General features: G+C 41.2%; 1 protein-coding gene across 1 annotated transcript in view; it reads right to left on the bottom strand.

Moving 5' to 3' along the window:
- The window catches only part of MMUT (methylmalonyl-CoA mutase), a 174421-nt gene that overhangs the window by 17748 nt on the left and 141223 nt on the right, over positions 1 to 15450 (bottom strand). Inside the window, exon 11 of the mRNA XM_082250032.1 lies at positions 2986 to 3153. Within this exon, the coding sequence (XP_082106158.1) occupies positions 2986 to 3153 (168 nt within the window). The remainder of the gene's footprint in view (positions 1 to 2985; positions 3154 to 15450) is intronic.

Genomic DNA, 15450 nt, shown 5'->3' with positions numbered 1-15450 from the left:
TGCCAGCTCCGCAAGGTTAGGAGAAATCTGTTCCCCCTCCAAATCCTGGCGTAAAGGTTTTGCCCATTCCATTAAGGTCTGGGAGACCAAAGTTATGGTAAACACTGGTCTAAGAATGGAACCAGCCATGGTAAAAAAGATGTCGGAGCAGAGACTCAGTTCTCTTGTCAAAAGGTTCTTTAAAAGACAGAGTCCTTAACCGGAAGAAGGGTGGCTTTATTTACCAGGAAACCTGAGAGTCCACCACAGGTGGGACTATCAGCTTTTTTAACAGTGACTCTCCAAAAGGGTACCTTCTAGAGAAACGCTTTGGCACCCCGACATTGCATTTAGGCGAACCCCACTGACTCATAACAGACATTGGTTTTCGGGGGGGGGGGGGGGGGGCGGGTGGGGTTCACTTGCTGACATCTCTAGTGACACAATTACAGTGATCAGTGATATATACACTGGCTGGGAAGGAGTTAACATCTAGGGGCAATCAATAGGTTAACTCTGTGCCTAACAATGTGTAAGGTGTGCTGCTTTTACTTTCTGTTCTGACTGTTTTTTTTCCCTGCTTTTCAGGGAGAAGAACCAATCAGATTGCTGTTCCATGTACATAGAGTTCTGTTTTCATAATCGCAAAACTCTGTGTGTGATTGGACACATGCATGCCCCAAACTTGGAAGGAGGCCAGTCATGTACATGTATGTGGCTGTCTGTACGGGCCACCTGCTCACAGTATACTGTGAATGGTGGGCAGGTGGTTAAAGAGCTTACAATCCAAGTAAGGGCAGCGGGAACTAAAGAAGTATACGGTATGCAAAATATAGATACCCTTGTAACTTACCCACTCGCTGCATCAATACACAGTGGGGTACAATGGTCAAGGTAGCAAGTATATAAAAAACACAGCCATGCAAGAAGAAACACATAAAGGACCATATACGTGAGCCACCGGGGTATGGTTACAAAAAACGAGACCAAAAGTCAGAGTACCAAATTACAAAAATGTATTGTTGAAAGTACAAAACATTATGCTGAAAAAATATCAAAACAACCACCCACCATACCTATAAAAAAAAAAAGACAGCGTTAGCGTTGTCTTGAAACCCAAAGTATCAGTGCCAGACGGCACACTCACATGCTCACAGCCCAGTCATACTAAGGGGCCATAGAATGTGTAAGTAAATAAAGCTAGTGGCTGTGTATCGAAAAGAGGTTCCACCTTGGAAATGACCGACACAGTGACCACATCAAAGATGATAAAGAGAACGGTGCAGCCCACTGTACCAGAAGTGTGGGTCTCTGGGGGTCAAGCACCAAATCCCCCTGCTGTTCACCCAAGTACCCAGAGTAAGTAAATTGAGTGCTCTGGATGACTAAAATAAAAGTACAGCAGTCTCATAGACCTATTCCAATGAGACATGGGTAGTATTTGAACAATGTCAATTTTGTGACTAAGAGTCCACTACTGGAATCCATGCAAAATTAGCCTGGTTGAAAAAAAGATTTCAGGAGCCTAAGTATTCCTGTATTATGGGTACTGTAGGAAGCAATGAATGGAATTAATCAATGACTTGAAGCTTGGCAATACTAGTAAGACATTCCACAGTCTAAGATTTTGTCACAAGTGAAAGGCACAATGTGAGATAATAGCACAGATTAAACAAGACAGGTAGAGTCAGTGGCTGACAATGCTAATAGACCTTAGCCCAGCAGAATTCCCATTTATCGCTGAACACACAGCAGTCTGTGGGGAAGCCCAACCTCATCGGCTGCGGCGGGCAAGATGAACTGTACTGCACACTGGGACATCGTGACAGGCACAAGACCAGGTTTGATTTCATTCTGTCCAACTTCCATTATCGTTGAGATCGGACTTCCCCACAGAAAAAAAATAATTTTTTCAACTAGGCTAATTTTGTATGGATACCAGTAGTGGACACTTAGTTACAATATTAACATTGTTCAAATACTACTCATTTCTTATTGGAATAGGTATACGAGACTGCTGTACCTTTATTTTAGTGATCTCAGGAGCACTCCGTTTACTTACTCTGGGTACTTGGTCTACTTGGGTGATCGTCAGGTCAACAGCATGGGGATTTGGTGCTTGATCCACGGAGAGCTACACTTCTGGTACAATGGGCTGCACCATTCTCTTTATCTCCTTTGCTGTGGTCACTGTCAGTCATTTCCAAAGTGGAACCTCTTTTTGATACACAGCCACAAGCTTTATTTACATACACATTCTGTGGACACTTAATATGACTGGGCTGTGAGCATGCGGGTGTGGCGTCTGGGGCTGATACTCTGGGTTTTAAGACAACGTTGCCTTTTATATAGTTATGGTGGTTGGTTCCTTTTGATATTTTTTCAGCATAATGTTTTGTATTTTCAACAATACATTTTTGTAATTTGGTACTCTTTGACTTGGTCTCGTTTTTGTAACCATACCCTGGAGGCTCACATATATGGTCCTTTAGGTGGTTCTTCTTGCCTGCCTGTGTTTTTTATATGCTTACAATCGAAGTGCCTAATAGAGCCAGTTTAGAGAAGAGCCAATTAACCTACCAGCAGGAAACAATGCAAGCACAGGGTGAACATGTAAACTCTATGCAATTAGTGTCCTGGCTGGAATTGGAACACAGAATGCTAGTGTTGCAAAGCAGAAATGCTAACCGCTAAGCCATCATGCTGCTTGGGAAGGGAAGTGTCAGAACCTATGTAATCTCTCCAACATAGACAGACAAAAACAAAGTTTCTATTCAAAAATAAAAGAGAAAATGTTGGTAGGTTAATGGACACTTCCCAATCTTTAGAGTGCACTTTTTCACAAACATTGGCACGCCATGAACTAGAATTTGTGTAGTATTGTGTTATAGGATACTAAATTTATTCAAATTTACAAAAAAAATAAATAAATCACTTTTGCTCGGATTTATTGATCAGTAGGGTAGTTAGCTGTATTGACCAGAAATCATCATGCAGGAAAATTACCTGTGGTGGGATAACTCCTCCGCAGATCACCAGAATATCTGGGCGTCCTAAGGCAGTCAGCTCTTTGATGAGTTCTGGAACGAGCGTTTTATGACCTGCAGCCAGCGTGCTCACACCCACACAGTGTACATCTGCATCCACGGCCTGCTGGGCAACCTCACGTGGAGTCTAACATAGAAGCAGAAATCAAAATCGCTGATTAACATTCTTAGAGGAAAACTGTTCCATCAGAACATGTGCGGACCTCACAGGTGTCCATTAAACTGCTGACATCTAAAGAGCAATCAGACGGCTTTAATGAATTATGAGGACACAGTGGAAATTATAACCTCCTTTTATTATACAATAGATGTAAAAGTCAAGCCCAGACACTTCCCTTCTCCTAAGGCTTCCTACTGATCCTTTAATACAACAGTCCTCCTCATTGACCAATATTGAGGATTAGGAGAAAGGAGAACCAAGGCCAAGCTTGAGATGAGCAGGAAAAAATGAATGTTTTCATAGAACTTCAGCTTCCTAGAAATCTGGATCTACTGGTTTGTACTCACATAGTTTTTAAGGAAGCTAAAAGGGTAACTCCACTTTCATGAAGAAAAAAAACAAACAAAAAAAAAACAAATTGCTATAAAAAATGTCATACTCCAATTTAATGTTAATAAAAAAAAAAAAAACAGATAGGACTCCGCTACAAAGTTTGTTAAAATCCATGCAATTTACATTGATTACCCACAAGGGGTTGTTTTTTTCTCATCAAAATTGGAGTTACTTATAAACCGCTGTTTATGCATTTATTCATCGTATGTTTGATAGTCTTTCACATTCCTAAACACAATTTATATCAGTAAAACCATTGTATTTAGGTCACATAAACAGAAAATAAATAATAAAAATGGCAAAGAAAATAATAGCAATCTGATTACTATCCCCACCAATAAGCCTACCCACAGACATTCAAGTGTTGGCTGATCCTGCCAAAAATGGCCATACCAGGAGGCTGACAGCTAATATGTATGGGCACAATACAGTGGACTTATAACTAAATTTATTTTTTCATGTTAAAAGATATGAGTGCTAAGTAATAAATTAGAGCAGTGGTCTCCAAACTGCGGCCTGAGGGCCAGATGTGGCCCTATGCTTGCTATTTATACGGCCCTTTGGTCACTATTCCTCCCACTGATATGAGACATTATTCCTCCCATTATCAACAATGTTAAGACACTACTCCTTCCACTGACACCAGTAGTAGGGTAGTATTCCTCCCTCTAACACCAATGATAGGGAACTATTTCTCCCACTGATACCAATGATTGGTCACTATTCTTTCCACCAGTACCAAAGATGGGGCATTATCCCACCTCCTACTAATCACACAGGCTTTGTAATTTTTTTTTTTTTACTCCTACAGCCTGAGGAATTGTTTACTCCCATTGACGCTGGGGCATTTTCTACTTCCCCAGGCTATAGCCTGGCCCCCCTAATGTCTGAAGGACAGTAAACTTGCCCTTTGCTTAGAAAGTTTGGGAACCCCTGTATTAGAGTACACATACATTACCCCTCACAGAGATTAGAGTACAGACAAAAGTCAAATTCCAGACCTAAATCCAATTGAGAATCTGTGGCAAGAGTGGAAAATTGCTGTTCACAGACGCACTCCATCCAATCTGGCAGAGCTTGAGTTATTTTGCAAGGAAGAATGGGCAAAAATGTCACTCTCTAGATGTGCAAAGCTGGTAGAGAAATCCCCAAGAAGACTTGCAGCTTGGAGTGAAAGATGGTTCTACCAAGTATTGACTCAGGGGGGCTGAATACAAATGCACTTTATACTTTTTAGATATTTGTAAAATAAATTGAAAACCATTTATCATTTTCCTTTCACTTCACAATTATGTGCCACTTTGTGTTGGTCTATAACATAAAATCCCAATAAAATACATTTATGTTTTTGGTTGTAACATGACAAAATGTGAAAAATTTCAAGGGGTAGGGATACTTTTTCAAGGCACTGTAACTTCCTTTTCCTTGTACTGACTCCATCTTTGGTGGCTGGGCTCTCATATCTGTTTTATTGAGGATTATCATCCGTTTAATATTTGGACTCTTACCTTTCAGTGATTTGTCCTATATTAATGATTGGCGCTGTACTTTTATTTATCTTTTCATTACTATAGTTGTATTTTTTGTACTGGCTGCCTAGGTTCATTATCGTTTACCTATCCTGACTGTGACTTAAGTGCGGCCTTTTTTCCTATTATAACTTCCTTTGACAGCCCAAACTGTCCAGCAAAAGCGGTGGCGTTGAGACAAACCATTTACCATTGACAGGGTGCTTACCATGGTCAGCTTTTATTTATACAAAACCTTAATTTCAAAAGGAAAAAACAAATGTTGCTGTAAAGTGCTTATAAAGTTTAATGTGTTAGTCAAGTCCATCTAAATCTATATAGATTATGTTGCCCATGTAAACATTGTGCCTTACAAACTGCTTATTTTCCTTTTGTCCCCCTCTATTCCGACTGCGGCCATGCAGGATTTTGGCAGCTGAAGTCGGCCTGGCTTCATTTCCTGGATTTCATGCAACTGGCTACCCAGCAATGCACCTCCGGATCTTGCGCCTGCGCAGGAATGACACTGCAGGGTGCTTTGTGTACCTGTATTAGATGCCTGAAGACTTCTGGGACTAACAACATAGATTTTCTAGGAGTCAACAGGCTGGGCTGATGTAATTGCCTAGGCAGCCACGATGGGAAGTCGCAGGATACACTACTTAAAAAAAAAAAAAGTTATTTTCCGCAGAAATGTCAACATCTCAATATCCGAACCTTAATCCACTAGCGGTGTACATTACAATGTGGGTAGTTCTTAAAAATGAATGGAACTCCTGCATTAAGGTAAAAAAATCTTCTGTGCCACAGGATCCTCCAGTCCCCCCTTATACTTACCTGAGCCCTATTTCAATCCAGTGTTGTGCCTGAGAGCAGTGGCTCTCTCTGCTATCTCTCCTCACAGGGCAGAATGATAGCAGTGGAAGCCATTGGCTCCTGCTGCTGTCAATCAAATCATATCATGAGAAAGTGGGGGGCGGGGCTGATCCGTGCTGTGTGATGCCCCTAACGGCCACTTTAAAAATGTCCAGTGTGGATGAAGCCTTATTCTCCAAAAATAATCCATACACATCCACTACTGAATGGCCTTGTAATATATATATATATTTAACCCCTTCACGCCTAAGGGTAAAACAAATCTAAATGCCTAAGCCCAATTTTGTTATTTTGACATGTATTAGTAAAACCGTACATATCACCACAACTAAGGTACTTTGTGCATCTAGATGCATAATACCTTGTTTTATTCAGGAAAAATTGGGCTTTCGTTTGGTGGTAAATGGTAATGGATATCTCTTGATTTTTTTTTTTTATTATTATTAAAATGAGAATGGCCCAAAATACAAAAATAAATTTTTTTTTTTAAATTTAACTGCATATTTCTTGCTACTACCATAAACTACCACCAAAGAACAACCTAAAATATATTCTCCTGACTATGTCAGCAATACCACATATGTGTACGTTAGTTGTGGTTTGTACTCATAGTACAGCCCAGAATCAATAGTGCACATTTTGCTTTTTTTTTTTTTTTTTTTAAACCTACCCAAAAACACACTGACACGAATCCCAATAAAAAAAAAAAAAAAAAAAATTGCTGTCCAAAAATACTGAAACGGACCTTGACCCAAACACTAACCTTGATCTAGGTATTTTTTTTTAATTATTTATTTTAAATTATAATTTTTTTTTCTTCACACACTGGACAGAGTGTGATACAATGCATCTTCCATTCACAGTGACAGAAAACACTAGGGCAAGTTTCACAGTGACTGATCACTGCGATAGCCAGTCAGAGGCTATCACAGCGGTCAGATGACCCAGAAGCGGCTGTTCCAGGTCCCGATAATTAGAACGGGGCCGGGGGCTCTCAGTGAGACCCCGGTCTCTGTGCTGGGAGCGCGCCACGTGGCGCAATCCCAGCACAAAAGGGAGGTACGCAAATATGCGGCCCCACAGAAAAAAGCCCAGTCCAATGGGGCATATTTGCATACTGGCGGCGTAAAGGGGGTAATAAAACGGTTTCTTACAGTGTTTTCTGCTTACTTATAACATCCTCCGTGATCTCCTGATCCTCTCCATTTACCCTTACATCTGTTTGTGTGGAACAAGCAGTGCAGGTTAGTTATGGTCATGTGCACCGCTTCCTGTTAGCAATCAGTTGGCTGAATCAAGATTCAGCCAGCTGATCGCCAACAGGAAGCGTGCTGGTTTTTACTTTCCCCTGTATATGGATGTTCTTTTCCTATTGGATATGGCAATATAAAAGTATAAGTGGTGTTTAGCTGTGAGAGGCTTGTTTGGCTCTGTGCTATTTGCACTGATTATTTAACGGCATTTATTCCTGTCTGAGTAAATTATTATGCAGGGGTTTGCATGATCCCCTCCTTGGGCTGTACATATTGTGTACTCTTTAGTATACTATCATAAGTTTCGTGGCTTGGATGATGAGATTTAGTGCAGTGTTTTTATTTATGGTGTATATATTATCTCTGGAAAAGTGTGCTACATATCTGGATCCTGAGGAAGCCCAAAGTGTGGGCGAAACGCATTAATTCATCACATTACAGGATGCGTTACTTTATATGATACACCTTTTAGATGTTGCATTGTCATTTGATGTTTTTATCATTAGGTCTTTAATAAAATTTATACTAATTTTTTTATAATTAGTTTTTCCCATTCAATGTTCTTTTACCTTTTGTCCTATTTTTGACACTTGGTGTTTAGAAGCTAAAATCCCTTTTTTTTTTGGCTTCTACTTAGAACCCCCAAACATTATATATTTTTTTTTAGAAGAGACCTAAGGAATAAAATGGAGATGGATGCAAGATTTTTTATCACATCGTATTTGCGCAGCGGTCTTCCAAACGCAATTTTTTTTGGAAAAAAATAAATTTTTGAATTAAAAAATAAGAAAACAGTAAAGTTAGCCCAATTTTTTTCCATAATGTGAAAGAGAATGTTACGCCGAGTAAATAGTAATCCAACATGTCATGCTTCAAAATTGCGCATGCTCGCGGAATGGCGACAAACTTTGCTACTTAAAAATCCCATAGGCGACAATTGAAAAATTTCTACAGGTTACCAGCAAATTATTGCTCTCGCTCTAACGATCGCGGCGATACTTCACATTTGTGGTTTGAACACCGTTTACATATGTGGGCCGGACTTTCATATGCGATCGCTTCTGTGTGCAAGCTAACGGGGACAGGGCGCTTTCATTTTTTTTCTCCTATTTTTTTTATTTATTTTTAAAACCATTTAAAAAAAAAAGATTTGATAATTTTTATTCCTATTACAAGTAATGTAAACATCCCTTGTAACAGAAATAAGCATGACAGATCCTCTTTATTGTGAGATCTGGGGTCAAAAAGACCTCACACCTCACAACTACACTAAAAAAGGAAAAAGAAAAATGGCCCTTCAAACTGCGTTTGACGTCGCTACGGTCCTCCAAGACCATAGAGTCGAGTGAGGGCCATCTGTCTCAGAGGATCCAGGGACTGGATCGTTTTCCCCGCTGCCAGTGGGTCCTGTAAGCGAGGAAAACCGCTGCGACGCGGCTGGAGGGGGTCATCTCTTCCGCCGCAGCATAAGGGTAAATCCGCCGCTGGGACCACCTGCTGTTTAAAAAAAATACTGGGGTTATGGCAGCTATCTGCTGCCATAACTCCGGTATTTAGCTTTAAGCGACCAACTTGAATAGTCGTTAGGCCAGGGTTCGACAATCCCTGGGCGCCAGGTCTCATTTGCGACTAGAATTAGCGACCTGGCACCTGGGGTGCACTGCAGGAGATGTCCTGCCGCTTTGCGCCCCCCCCCCCCGAGCGCTCGAACTACCGCATCATCCGAAAATTTAGTCCCGGCTTTTGGGCCTTCTTCATGGAGATGCTGCCAATGGGGAACTGGCGGCCTCTTGTGGTGGCCGGGAGTATTACAACAAGTAGTAATTAACCGTGCTGCAAGGAATTTCCACTGCTTGTTCTGAATGCCTGCCTTTCTCCTTCCCTAGAGGTGGAGAGACGGAAGTTTTTGCAGTCTTCATCTGGCGCCCTTTGATTAAAGGTAAGTGTGGTTATTATTTTATTTTTATTTTTAAATCCCATTTTACACTGCTCTTTCCTGGAAGATCAAGGATAATGTGTTCTACATATTTATGCACTTCTGCAAAAGAGTGTTAGTTCTTTCACACGGGCGTTCCGATCAGATCTGCCTGTCAGTTTTTTAGGCGGATCTGATCGGATGCCCCATTCAGCCCTATGGAGCAGCGGATGTCAGCGGTGACATGTCCAATGACACCCGCTGCCATCTGCATCCGATCCTGTCCGTGAAATCCGGACAGATGGAAACCCTATTTTCCATCAGTCCAGGGGATCGGATGAGAGCGGACAGGCGGTCTGCTCTCATCCGATTCCCCATAAAGAGCAGCGGGGCTCTGACACCTCCCAGTGCGGAGACGGAGCTGTCATCCGCCGGCATCCGACGGTCCGCAACGGAATGCGAACCGTGTGAAAGGGGCCTTACTTTAAAAATTGCATTTTGTAATCTTCTTGCAATGTGTTGATCTTTTGTTTTGCATTATAATCCCTTATTCACAATAAGAATCTTTTATGGAAAAAAAAAAAAAAGGCGGACCTGATCGGACCCTTCAGTCTCTATGGAGTGGCAAGCCGCTGCCATCCGATCCTGTCCGCCAAAAACAGACGGATGGTGGTTCTATTTACCATCCGTCCAGTGAATCGAATCACAAAAAGCCAAGTGAAAAAAAATGACATTGCATTAAACAGCTGGTGCGTCACATCAGAATATATTCATTATCTACACAAGTTAAATGCCTATGATGTTTGGTTCTAGTCGTCTTTATGTTTAAATTTAAGATCGGTTATTTTGGTCATTGAAAATAAAGCTTTGTTGTTAAAAAAAAACAAAAAAAAAAAAACGGCTCCTAACTTTTTTAGCTGGCTCCTAGATTCCAAACAAATTTGTCAAGCCCTGCGTTAGGCGGTCGGTAAGTGGTTAAAATCCCCATTTTTTCCTTGCCTACAGGGTTTTCCCTGTTAGACTTGGTTTACTTTTTGCATTACTACAAAACTACTACAATACCAACTCCGGGATTAGACCCCCCCCCCCCCCCCCAGTGTATTTTTTCATAAGGTTTTAGGCTGGTCACATAATATGCAGGGTCTTTTTCCTCTTCCCCAGCCCTCTGCTGATGCAGAGATCTGATCTGAGATCATCGAGGCTATAATACACTATGAATGAAGGGTGCTGTAGAAAAGCCCCCCTTGGAGGTGGTGCCATAGTGCCTGATCATTCAGATGGGGGAATTTACTAAGATTGGGGCAGACTGAAACTGGAGCATCTGTGTGTGACAACTAATCAGCTTCTAGCTTTCATGTTTAATACTGAATGAAAAAGCTGAATGGTTACTAAGCACAGATGTCTGCTCCAGTTTTACCAGTTTTTATAAGCCCCTACCAACACCACCACCACCAGTATGTACTTATTCTTTTGAGTTGCATGATGCTGGCTGTCATTCAACTCAGAAGACTGTGGACATATTGAGGTGGAAAATAAGTGCTGTGGTGGACAACTCCAGATTTAAGGCAAGTATTGCAGCCTGGGCTGGTTTTTAGGTTTTATCCTATCTGGGGGCTCATATTGAAAAAATATCACCAAACAGTAAAACTCATACCTTTCATCAGCTGTTTTCAGAGATATTAATACAATTTTCTTCCAAAGACTAAAAAAAAGTGATAGGACAAAATCACAAGTCAATTCCCTTAGTGTCTCCACAAACAGACTACCGTGCTCTAAATTGGCAGCTGAGTGCTTAATAAACTGTAAGCAAATTTTTAAGTGCCTAGTTCATTTGCACATTTACAAATGATTGACTAACACTTGCAAAAATGTATATGTGTTATTAATGTTTACTCTTCACCACAAGCCTAGAGTTTTAAACTTTTGTACAGCCATGGCCAAAAGTTTTTAGAATGACACAAATATTCATTTTTACAAAGTCTGCTGTGTCAGGGTTTTTAGATCTTTTTGTCGGATGTTACTATGGTATACTGAAGTATAATTACAAGCATTTCATAAGTGCCAAAGGCTTTTATTGACAATTACATTAAGCTTATGCAACAGAGTCAATATTTGCAGTGTTGACCCTTCAAATCTCCCTGGCATGCGGTCAATAAACTAATGGGCCACATCCTGACAGATGACAGCCCAGTCTTGCATAATCAATGCTTGGAGTTTGTCAGTTTTTTATTTTTTATTCACCCGTCTCTTCAGGATTGACCACTGGATTAAGGTCTGGAAAGCTTCCTTGCCATGGACCCAAAATTTCGATGTTTTGTTCCCCGAGCCACTTAGTTATCACTTTTGCCTAATGGTGCTCCATTATGCTGGAAAAGGCGTTGTTACTCACCAAACTGTTCTTAGATGGTTGGGAGAAGTTGCTCTCAGAGGATGTTTTGTACCATTTTTTATTCATTGCTGTGTTTTTAGGCAAAACTGTGAGTGAGTCTACACTTTTGGCTGAGAAGCAACCCTACACATGAATGGTCTCAGGATGCTTTACTGTTGGAATGGCATAGGACTGATGGCAGCTCTCATCTTTTCTTCTCTGAACAAGGTTTTTTCCGGATGCCCTAAACAATCGAAAAAGGGATTCATCAGAGAAAATGACTTTACCCCAGTCCTCAGCAGTCCAATCCCTGTACCATTTGCAGAATATCAGTCTGTCTCTGATGTTTTTCCTGGAGAGAAGTGTCTTCTTTGCTGCCCTTCTTGACACCATGCCATCCTCCAAAAGTCTTCTCCTCACTGTGCATGTAGATGCACTCACACCTGCCTGCTGCCATTCCTGAGCAAGCTCTGCACTGGTGGCGCCCCGATCCCACAGCTGAATCAACTGTAGAAGATGGTCCTGGTGCTTGCTGGACTTTCTTGGGCGCCCTGAAGCCTTCTTCACAAATGTAGTAGAAATGTTTTACGGGATTACGTTAATTTTCATGGCAGAGAGGGTCTTTGCAATTAATTGCAATTCATCTGATCACTCTTCATAACATTCTGGAGTATATGCAAGTTGCTAACTGAGGCAGAAGACTTTGTGAAAATTAATATTTGTGTCATTCTCAAAACTTTTGGCCACGGCTGTATTTTGTAACTTCATATTTTAATTTTGTTCTTTTCCACTCCTTATACTGGCCCAATGTATCAGTCTACGAGTATATCTATTGTTGCACCTTGTATTGCTGGCTCTTAAAATCAGTTTGGAAATTTTGGAACTGACATCTAGTAGTTATAAACCGTTTGTACCAATATTTTTATAACTTTTGAAAGAAATTGTGGCACTTAATAAAAAATAGGTGCAATAGGAAGGGATGAAAATGGCAATTAATTTTGAGTCAAAATGTGCAGTACCTGTCAAATATACATATATACCTCAATTGAGCAAGATGAGCTTTTCAATTGACTATTCACAGGGATGGAGACACTGTGCAGTGCTCGCCAGTTCTCATATAAAGTCCCAAATTGCCCATTTCTTGTATCTTACTAGGGATGGAGACGCTTGCTTTACAGGCGGGTGTCTCACTCAAAGTCCCAATTTGCCTATGGCATCTTTACTAAAGGGATGGGGGTGTGTGTCTCCCAGCTGATCACATTTAGTTTGCACCCCATGGCTTTTCTGTGCAGCCATGCGTTTTTCGTTGCCAGTCGTGGATTGGAGCAGGTGGGGGAGGATTGGGCGGTCTCCATTCCCATCTGTTTCCAATCCATCTATTAGCAAGCATGTACGTCCCTTTGTGAAGACACTTATACACTCAGGTTGAGCAGTGTTATTTAGTGTTAGGTTCTGCAAGTACGCAGGATGCCTTGTCGCTGGCCTTGCAACTTCCGCATGCATTTGCAAATATGTGTTAACTAAACTCCTGCTTTTAACTTATTTGTTAGACAGGTTTATTTTGGTTTGTTAGCAGACTGGTGGGTAAGTTTTTCAAACTAGGGATCGGCTGTTTTTCACACACCCTCATTTATCCCATCTTGCTTTTCAATTGACTATTCACAGGGATGGAGACACTGTGCAGTGCTCGCCAGTTCTCATATAAAGTCCCAAATTGCCCATTTCTTGAAATATACATATATACCTAACCATCAAACCTATATGGGTGTGTTGGCTATCCCATTCCAAATCCATGGGTGTAAATATAGAGTAAGGCAGAATAAGCTCAAATTCCCACAGAAACTCCAAAAATCTTTTGGAAAACCTGTGCATTCAGAGGTACAGGACACTGTGCAGACATACAGCATGCCTGTGTTAGCTACTTTGTATAGCCACTTTCTAAGCAGGAGACGGCGGTTATCCTACCATATTATGCAGCGAGGTGGGGTTATCCATTTCCATTGCTGATTACACGGTTACCATTCTAGGGGACTCTCCTCTGACTTGCTTTACTATAGGAGGCAACTCTTTCCCTGGTGAATGCCATATGGATATTTCCACTAGGTGGCCTTAAGTTGAAGTTCAAGTTACTAGCCCCTCCCCTTACATTTATAAAATACATATAGCATCTTAATTGGTGCTTTTATTTACTGATTTGTCATATCATTGACATGAGGTTTGTGCCTACTTATATGATGTAATCAGCAACCAATACATTACCACCTTTATGATCCATACACATGGGTCCCGACGCCTGCAGAGGAGGTTTTCTTCTCACCCCGCCTGTCCTATTTTGAGTGCAGTACCTATTTGGTCTTTGTAGTGCCCTGATGAAGCAATGAATGTGAAACGCGTCGGCTTATCCAGGGACCAATAGTCTGCATATATACTGGGATCCGTTGGTGTGGTAATTTTGGTATCTACCTTCAGCTATCATACCCACACGGACCAATATATTTTACCTTATGCACTGTATGTCTTGTTGTCATATCTGTTTTTTATCCTTTTGTAATAAATAAATATGCTTTTTTATACATTCGTGTTGCTTGTATTCCTGCAACCATCCCATGCCGGTATAGTCCCGCTTTCTTGGAACCTCTCTTGGTCCCTACAACCCCTTGTTTTGTTCTAGTTCTTTGGGGATGATGGCATACATATCACGGAAACTATTTTCTGCCCACTTTCTAAGCTGCCCATGCCACAGGCACTCATGCAACCCCATACCATCAGAGACGCAGGCTTCATAACTGAGCGATGATAACCAACTTGGGTTGTCCTAGTCCTCTTTAGTCCGGATGACATGGCGTCCCAGTTTTCCAAAAAAAACTTCAAATTTTCATTCGTCTGACCACAGAACAGTTTTCCACTTTGCCACAGTCCATTTAAATGAGCCTTGGCCCAGAGAAAATGCCTGCGCTTCTGGATCATGTTTAGAATGGCTTCTTTTTTGGCCTATAGAGTTTTAGTCGGCAACGGAGAATGGCACGGTGGATTGTGTTCACCGACAATGTTTTCTGGAAGTATTCCTGAGCCCATGTTGTGATTTCCATTACAGTAGCATTCCTGTATGTGATGCAGTGCCATCTAAGGGCCCAAAGATCACAGGCATCCAGTATAGTTTTCCGGCCTTGACCCGTACGCACAGAGATTGTTCCAGATTCTCTGAATCTTTGGATGATATTATGCGCTGTAGATGATGATAACTTCAAACTCTGCAATTTTTCTCTGAGAAACTCCTTTCTGATATTCCTCCACTATTTTTCATCGCAGCATTGGTGGAATTGGTGATCCTCTGCCCATCTTGACTTCTGAGAGACACTGCCACTCGGAGAGGCTCTTTTTATACACAATCATGTTGCCAATTGACCGAATAAGTTGCAGATTGGTCCCCCAGCTGTTCCTTATTTAACTTTTCCGGCCTCCTATTGCTACCTGTCCCAACTTTTTTGGAATGTGTAGCTCTCATGAAATCCAAAATGAGCCAATATTTGGCATGAAGTTTCAAAATGTCTCACTTTCAACATTTGATATGTTATCTATATTATATTGTGAATAAAATATAAGTTTATGAGATTTGTAAATGAGTCCATTCCTTTTTTACTCACAATTTGTACAGTGTCCCAACTTTCTTGGAATTGGGTTGTACTTTAAGGCTCAGTTCACACATCTGCGATGCACTTTTGTGATTTTCAGTGTGATTATGTAGTGCAACTTTGGTGCGATTTGGCTCCATAGAATATGCTAACCACATCCAAAGCAGCTCAGGAATCTTTTCCAACATTGCACCACACAGAGCTGCATTGATGTGAATGGGCACCATTGAAAATAATATGATTCCCCTTTGCCATGCAATTCTGTGTGACCCAAGTCGCATCAGAAATCCCACCGGGGTAAACCAGCACTAAGGATTTC

This window comes from Pelophylax lessonae (assembly GCF_965119305.1).
Source record: "Pelophylax lessonae genome assembly, chromosome: 3".
Taxonomy (NCBI): Eukaryota; Metazoa; Chordata; class Amphibia; order Anura; family Ranidae; genus Pelophylax; species Pelophylax lessonae.
Note: the sequence above shows the minus strand (reverse complement) of the source record. Positions and strands in the feature narration are given on the sequence as shown.